Source organism: Homalodisca vitripennis, unplaced genomic scaffold (genome assembly GCF_021130785.1).
Source record: "Homalodisca vitripennis isolate AUS2020 unplaced genomic scaffold, UT_GWSS_2.1 ScUCBcl_7604;HRSCAF=15364, whole genome shotgun sequence".
Classification (NCBI taxonomy): domain Eukaryota; kingdom Metazoa; phylum Arthropoda; class Insecta; order Hemiptera; family Cicadellidae; genus Homalodisca; species Homalodisca vitripennis.
In genome coordinates, this window is record NW_025783707.1 from 299 (window position 1) to 7,964 (window position 7,666).

Below are 7,666 nucleotides of genomic sequence, written 5' to 3' on the forward strand. Positions count from 1 at the left end.
GGGCTGGGCTTTGGGGGGGGGCGGGGGTTTTTTGGGGGGGTTTTGGGGGGGGTTCGGCCCTTTTCCCCTTTTGGGGGTTTTTTGGGGTGGGTTTGGGGGGGGTTTTTTCCCGGGGGGGGGGGGTTTTTTTGGGGGGGGTGCCCTTTGGGGGGGGGTTGGGTTTGGGGGGTTTGGGGGCTGGGTTGTTGGGGGGGCTGGGGTTTCCCCTTGGGTGGGGTTTGGGGGTGGTCTTGCTGGGGCCCCGTGGTCCCGGTGGGGTGTCTGGGGTGGGGGGGGGTTTGGGGGTTCCCCTTTCTTTGGGGGGGGTGGGGGTTCTGGTCTGGGGGTTTTGGGGGGGTGGGTGTGGGGCCCGGGGGGGGTTTTTCTGGTTTTGGGGGGTGGTTTGGGGCTGGGGGGGGGGGTTTTTCCCCCGTCCTGGGGTTGTGGGTGGGGGGGGTGGGGGGGGGCTGGGGTTGTGGGGGGTGGCCCTTTCTTGGGGCCCCGCTTTTCTGGGCTTCCCTTTTGTCGGGGGGGGCTTTTGTTCCCCGGGGGGGGGGGGGGGGGGGGGGGGGGGGGGGGGGGGGGGGGGGGGGGGGGGGGGGGGGGGGGGGGGGGGGGGGGGGGGGGGGGGGGGGGGGGGGGGGGGGGGGGGGGGGGGGGGGGGGGGGGGGGGGGGGGGGGGGGGGGGGGGGGGGGGGGGGGGGGGGGGGGGGGGGGGGGGGGGGGGGGGGGGGGGGGGGGGGGGGGGGGGGGGGGGGGGGGGGGGGGGGGGGGGGGGGCCCCCCCCCCCCCCCCCCCCCCCCCCCCCCCCCCCCCCCCCCCCCCCCCCCCCCCCCCCCCCCCCCCCCCCCCCTGGGTCTGTTCTGGCTGGTGGGGGCTGGCTTCCCTGCTGTGGGTCTGTGTTTTTGCGTCTGGGCCTGTGCTTCTGCTGGGTCTGGGTGGTCTCTGGTTGGGGGTGTTGTGTGGTGGTCTTCTGTGGGCCCCTTTGGGGTTGGCTGCGGGGGTTCTGCTGTGGGCTGGTTTGGGGGGGGGGCCCGGGTTCTTCTGGTGTGGGCTGGGGTGGGGCCCGTGGGGGTCTGGTGGCCTGGTGGGGTTTGTTGTGGTGGCTGTGCTTTGGGTTTTTCTGGGCTCTGGGGTGGGGGGTGGGGGTTTGGCTGGGGTGGTTGGTGTCTGGTTTTTTTGGGGGGTTTGGCTGGGGGTTGTCTGGCTGGGGTGGGGTGGGGTGCCTGCTTGGTTGGCTGGTTCTGGGGGGGGGTGTGGCCTTGGTCTGGGTGGGGTGTGCTGGGGGTGCTGTCCTGGCTGGTGGTTCCCCTGTGGCCTTGTGCTGGGGGTGTTGCTTCTGGTGGGGGGGCTCTGGGCTGGGCTTTCTGGGCTTTGGTTTGGGTGGGCCCGTCTTGTGCTGTGCTGGGGGGGTGTGCTTTTGGCCCCTCTGGGGTCTGCTGGTGTGGGGTGTGGGGCTGCCCTGGTTTTGGGGGGTCTGGTGGTGCTGGGTTTGGGGGGCTTGCTGTTGGGGGTCTTCTGCTGGCTGTTGGTCTGGGGCTGGGTTGGGGCTGGGGGGGTGGTTGTGGGGGTGGTGGCGTTGGTCTGTGTGGGTCTGGGTCTGGGGGTGTTCCTGGGCTGGTGGGGTTGGCTGGTGGTGGTTGGTTGGGGCCCTTTGGGGCTGTGGGGTTGGGGTGGGGGGGGGGTGGGCTGGGGGTCTCTTGGCCCCTGGCTTTGGGGGTGGCTGTTGTTCTTTCCTGGGGTTCTGGTGCTGCTGTGGGCGTTTGTGGGCTGGGGGTTGGGGCTGGGTCTGTGGGTGCTTTGTGGTGGGTGGGGTCTGGGGGTTTGGGGGGGGGTCTCGGTGGCTGTGCTGGGGGGTGCTGGGTTGGGGTTGGGGTGGGGGTGGGGGGTTTGGGGCTGGGGTGGTCTGGTGCTGGGGCTGGTGGCTGGGGGCCTGTTGGTCCTGTGGGTTGGGTGTTGCTGGGTTGCCTCTGGCCCGGGTTGTGGGTTGTTCCTGGCTGGGTGGGGCTCTGGGGTCTGCGTCTGGCTGGGGGGCGGGTTGGTGGCTTGGCTGGGGTCTGTCTGTGGTGCTGGGGTGTGGTTGCTGGGCTGCTGGTGTGGTCTGGTCTGGCTGGTGCTCTGGTTTGCTGTGGTTGTCTGCTGGGGCTGGGGTTGTCTGCTGCCTGGTCTGTGTCTGCTGTCGGGGTCGCTGGTGCTGTCTGGGCCTGGGGTGCTGTGCTGTGGTCTGGTGTGGCTGGTGTTCTGCTGTGGTGTTGTGCTTGCTGCCTGTGTGGGGGTGCTGGGTCTGGTGCCTGGGGTGGCTTCTGGGGGCTGGGGCTCTGGGTGTGGTGGTCTTGAGGTGGTCTGCTGTGGCGGGTGCTTGCTGGTGTGGTGGGGCTGTCTGGGCTGGGGCTGTTTTCTGCTGGCTGTGGGGTTGCTGGTTCTGGGGCTGGCTGTTCCCGCTGGTGTGGGGGTGGGGTCTGGGTGCTGGCTGGTGTGGTCTGGGCTGGTCTGTCTGCTTCTGCTGGTTTTGGGGGCTGGCTGTGGGTGGTGTTGCTGTTGGTGCTGGGGGGGTGTGTCTGGGTTCTGGGGCGTGGCTGGTGGTGTTCTGTGTGGGGTCTGGTTGGTCTGCTGGTGCGGCTGGCTTCTGGGGGCTCTTGTCTGTGCTTGTGTTGGGTCTGGGCTGGTCTGTGGGCTGCCCTTGTTGCTGTTTGGCTGTGCTGGTGGGCTGCTGCTGGGTGGCTGGTGCTGGTGGGGGCTGTGTGGCCTGGCTGTTGTCTTGGGGGTCTGGGTGGGTTGGGTGTCTCTTGGGTCTGGGTCTGCTTTTGCTGGGTTTCTCTGTGGGGGCTGGCGCTGTGCTGCGTGGTCTGCTGGTGGGGTGCTGGGTGGTGGCTGTGTCTGTTTTGGGGGTTTGGCCTTTGGGGCTTGGGCTGGTCCTGTGGGTGGCTGTCGTGGGCGGGTCTGCTGGGGCTGGGGGTGGGCCTGGTGCTGGCTTGTTTGGGGCTGCTGTCTGGGGCTGGGCCTGGGGCTGCTGTGGTGCTGGGATGGTGCTGGTCTTGGGGTGGTTTTGTCTGTGGGCTGGGTCTGGCGGGGGTTGGCTTCTGTGGGTGGGTGTTGGCTGGGGGTGGTCGGGTCAGCTCCTTTTGGTTTTCTTGGGCTGTGTGCTGTCCCGGGGGTCCTGTGGGGCCCTGGTGGTTGCCTTGTCTGGGTTTCTGGGGTGTGGCTGGTTTTGGGGGTGCTGTTTGGGCTGGTGTCTGGCGTGGGGGGCTGGTCTGTTGGGGTGATCTGGCGTGGGTGCTGCTGTGGGTGTGCCCGTTCCTTGTTGTTGTGCTGTGCCCTGGGGCTGGGGGTTCTGGGTCTGTGCTGGGGTGGCTTGTTGGCTGTCTTTTGTCGGTGTTCTGGTGGGGTGGTCTGTCTGTCTCTGTGGCTCTGGGTTGGCTGGGGGTGCTGGTGGTCTTGGTTGGGGGGGTGGTCTGGTGTGTTTGGGGGGGGGGCTGGGTCCCTTGCTTGGTGCTTGTGGGGTGGCCTGGTGGGGCTGGTTGGTTGGTCTGTGTCTGTCCTTGGCTTGGGTCTGCCTGTGCCCCTGGTGCTGCTGCTGGGGTCCCGGTTTTCTTGGTCCTGGTGTGGCTTGTTCTGTGGGTCTGGATGCTGTGGGTGTGGTGGGGGGGGTGGGGGGGCTTCTCTGCTGGGGTGTGTCCTTTGGGGTCTGGGGGCTATGGGGGTGGTTTTGTGGGGGTCTGGGTGGGTGGTTGGAGGGGGGCCCGGCTGGCCGTGGGGTCTGGGCTTGGGGGTCTGTTGCTGGGGTGGGGTGTCTGGCTGTGGGGGCTGGGTCTGGTGGGCTGGTGTGTCCCGGGGCGGGGCTGGTTTGGGCTGGGGTGCTGCTGTGTGGGGGGTGTCTGGGGTGTTTCTGCTTGTGGTCTGGTGTGTGCTGTTCTGGCTTGGGGGGCTGGTGGTCTCTTTTGGTGGGGGTGTTGGGTGGGTCGCTGTTTGGGGTGTGCTGTGCTGGGGTCTGCTGTCTGCTTCCCGTTTTGCTTGGGTGTTCTTTGGCTGCCTGGTGGCTGGGGGTCTGGGCCTGGGGGTGTGTTGCTGGGGGCTGGCTGGGTGGTCTTTGTGCTGGTTCCCTTTGGTGGGTGCTGGCTGCGGTGTGTCCCTTGGCTGCTCTGGCTTGCGTGGGGGGGGCTGTGGTCTGGTGTCTGGCTGCTGGGCCTGTCTGGGGAGGTGGGTGTGGGGGCTGTGGGGCTGGTGGGGGGCTGGGGGTCTGGGTGCTGGTGTGGCGTGGGGTGGCCTGCTGGTTTGGGGTCTGGCTTGGGTGGCCTGGTGTGTGCTTGGTGGGCTGTGTCCTGTGGGGGGTTGGTGTCTCTGTCTTGGTGGCGTCTGGGTGGGGTCTGTGGGGTGGCTGTTTCTGGCTGTGCTGGGCTCTGGTCTGGTTTGCCTGCCTTTGGGGGTTGCTGTGTTCTGGGTGGGGGGGGGGGCCCTGTGCTGTGGCTGGTTTTCTGGTGGCTGGCTGTGGGGCTTGGGTGCCCGCTGGGTTGGGGCTGCTTGAGTCTGGTTGGCTTTGGGGCTGGTCTGCCTGTTGGGTCCGTGCTGGGGTTGTTGTCTTGCTGTGCTGCTGGTGGGCTGGCTTGGCTTGGGGGGGGTGGGGGTGTGGGGGGGCTCTCTGGGCCCTGGGTGTCCTGGGGGTTTTCTGGGGCCTTTTGTGGGGGTCTTCTTGGTGGGCTGTCCTGCTTGGTTTTTTCTGCGGGGGTGGTGTGGTTGGGGTCTGTCTGGTGTGGGGCTGTCTTGGGGTTGCTGGCTTGCCTGGGGGCTGGGGGTGCCCCGTTTTGGGGGGGGAGGGTTTTGGGGGGCTGGGTTTTCTTCGGGCTGGGGGGCTGGGGGTGCTGCCCTTTCTGGGGGGGGTCTTTGGGGGGTTGGGCCTGTGCTTTTTCTTGGGGGGTTGTCCCGGGTTGGGGTGGGGGGGGCTGGTCTTTGGGTGGGTGGGGGGTTGAGGGGGGTTTCCCTGTGGGTTTGGGGCCCTTTTTGGGGGGCCTGGGTGCTGCCTGGGGGTTTTGGGTGCCCCTGCTGGGGTGGGGTGGGGCTTTGGGTGGGGGGTTGGCCCTTCTGGGGGGTTCTTTTTTGGGGGGGTTTTGGGCTCTCTGGTTGCCTGGTTGTGTTTTGGTTTCTGCTGGGGTGCTGGGGGTGGGCTGGGGGGCCTGGGGCTGGGGGGCTGCTTTTCTGTGGGTTTGGGGCTGGGGGTTTTTTTGTTTTGGGGGGTCTGCTGCTCTTGGCCCCGGGGGGGGGTTTTTGGTAGGGGGGGGGGCTGGTTTTGGGTGTGGTGTCTTGGGGGGTGTTGGGGGTTGGGGGGGTTTTGGGGGGTGTGGCCCTTTTGGGGTTGGGGCTGTTTTTGGGGGCTTGGGGGTTTCTGGGGGGTTTGGGGGGGGTGGCGGGGGTGGGGTGTTCTGGTCTTGGGGGCCCGGTTGGGTCCCGCGGTGGTGGGGCTGGGGGGGGTTTTGGTCCTTTGGGGCCCCGTCCTTTGGGGGGGTGGTGTCTGGGGGGTGGGGGGGGTGGTGTTGGGGGGGTGGGGGGTGTGGTTCTGGGTGGGGGGGTGGGGGGGGGGCTGGGGGGCCTGGTTTGGGTTTTTTGGCTGGGTCTGGGGTTGGGCTGGTTTCTGGCTGGTTGGCTGGTGGGTTGTGCCTGCTGTCTGCCCGGGGGGTTTGGTGCTGGGGTGTTGGGGTGGGCCCTTGGGGTTTGGTGGGGTGGCTTGGTGGGTGGTTTTCTGGTCTGGGGGTTGGTGTTTTCTTGGGGTTTTGGGGTGGGTTGTGGCTGTCCTGCCCTTTGATTTGGGGGCTGGTTTTGGGGGGGGCCTTCTTGGGGCTGGGGGGGGGGGGGGTTTTGTTGGGTTGGGGGGGCTGGGTCTGGGCTTTGGGGGGGTTGTCCCCTTTGGGGGGCTGTCCCTGGCCCCGGGGGGGGTGTTTGCTGGGGGCTGGGCTGGGTTTCTGCTCTGCTTCCCCTTGGGGTTGTGTTGGGGTGGCTGGCCCCGGGGGGGGCCCCGGGTTGCTGTGGTGGGCGGGGTTTTTCTTGGGCTGCTGGGGGTGCTTGGGGGGTCTGCTGGGTTTGTCGGGGGGTGCCCCGGGGGGGCTTGGGGGCCCCGGGCTGGGGGTTGCTGGGGGCTGCTCTTCTTGGGTGGGGGTGTCTTTTGGGGGGGTGGTCTGGTGGCTGTGTGTTTCCCCTGTTGTTTGGCTGGTCCCCGGGGGGGGGTGGGTGCTGTTTTGGGGGGGGTCTTGGGTTGGGCTTCTGCTGGGGGGTGGGGGGCCCGGGCTTTGGGCTTTGTTTGGGGGCTGGGGGGGGGGGCTGTGGTGGCTGCCCCGGGTTTGGTCTGCTTGGGGTTTGGTGGGGGGGTCCCGTGGGTTGGGCCCGTTTGGGGGGCTTGGGTTTTGGCTGGGGCTCTTTTCTGGGGGGCTGGTGGGTGGGGGGGGGCCTGTTGGGCTGCCGCTCTTGGGGTCTGCCCGTCGTCTGGGGGGGGGTTTGCGGGGTCTGCTGTCCCCGGGGGGGCTTGGGGGTGGGGGTTTTTGTGGTGGGGTTTTGGGGGTTTTTTGGGGGGGTGTGTGGGGGCCCTTGTTTGGGTGGGTTTGGGTGGGTGGGGGCTGCTGTGGCTGGTCTGGGGGGGTGGGTCCCGGCCCTGGGTCCCCTTTGTGCTGGGGGGGTGTGCTGGGTTACTGCTTGGGGGCGTGGGGGGGTTTTTCTGGCCCCGCTTTTTGGGGGCCCCCGTCTGGGGTCTTGGCTGGTGGTTTTTCTTGGTTTTTTGGGTTTTCTGGGGGGGTTTGCTGGTGGGGGCTTGGGCTTGCTGCTGGGGTGGGGGCTCTGTTTCCCTGGGGTTTCTGGGCCCTTGGTTGGTTTTTGGGGCTGTGGGGGGGTGTGTGGGGGGTGGACCCTGGGGTGTGGGGGGGGGTCTGGGGGCTTTGGGGGGGCTGGCCTCTTGTGGGGGGGGGGGGGGGGGCCCCTGTGGTGTGGGGGGCCCTGGGGTGGGTTTGGCCCGTCTGGCCCCTGGGTTGGGCCCTTTGGGGGGGGTTTTCCCGGTTGCTGGGGGGGGGGGGTTTTGCTCCCCTGGCCGGGGCTGGCTCTTTGGGGGTGTGGGTTTGGGCTGGGGCTTGGGGGGGTTTGGCTTTGCGGGGGTGGGGGGGGGCTGGGTCTGGGTGGCCTGGCTGGGGGTCTGTATTGTCCTGGGGGGGGGGGGTTTGGTTCTTTTGGGTGGCTGCTGGTTCTGGGGGTTGGGGGGGGCCCCTTGGGGGCTCCCCTGTGTCGTGCTGCTGGGGGGGCCTGGCTGGGTTCCCCGGTGGGGTCTGGGTGGGGGGCTTGGGGGTCCTTGCTTTTCGGTGGCGGGTTCCGTGGGGGTGGGTTGTCTGTGCTGCTGTGTGGTGGCTGGTGCTGGTGGGTGCTGTTGTGTGGGTGGTGGCTCTGGGCTGGTCTGGGGTCCTGTGGGCTGTCTGTGCTGGTGGTGCTGGTGCCTGGTGCTGTGTGGGGGGGGTCGTGGGGTGGGTTTCTGGCTGTGTGTTTTTGGCTTTTTGTCTGGGTGGGGGGGGGGGTTTTGGTCTGGGGGGTTTTGGTGGGGTGCTGGGGTTTTGGGGGGTCTGGGGGGGGCCGTTTTGGTGGGGTTTTGGCCTTGGGGGTTCTGGGTGGGGGGCTGTGGGTGGGGTTTTGTTGGTTTCTGGGTTGGGGTCTGGGGGTGGGGCGG

The 7,666-nt window shown here is 68.4% G+C and overlaps 1 protein-coding gene across 1 annotated transcript; it reads right to left on the reverse strand.

Annotated features, from left to right (window-relative positions):
• Nucleotides 1–888: 888 nt before the first annotated feature.
• On the reverse strand, nt 889–7,615 carry LOC124374231 (mucin-2-like; the record flags this gene model as incomplete). Its single annotated transcript, XM_046832485.1, has 4 exons — nt 889–1,912; nt 1,948–3,671; nt 3,729–5,183; nt 5,561–7,615. Coding segments are annotated over 4 exons (6,258 nt in total), but the record flags the coding sequence as incomplete, so codon positions are not given.
• Between the last annotated feature and the right edge of the window lie 51 nt (nt 7,616–7,666).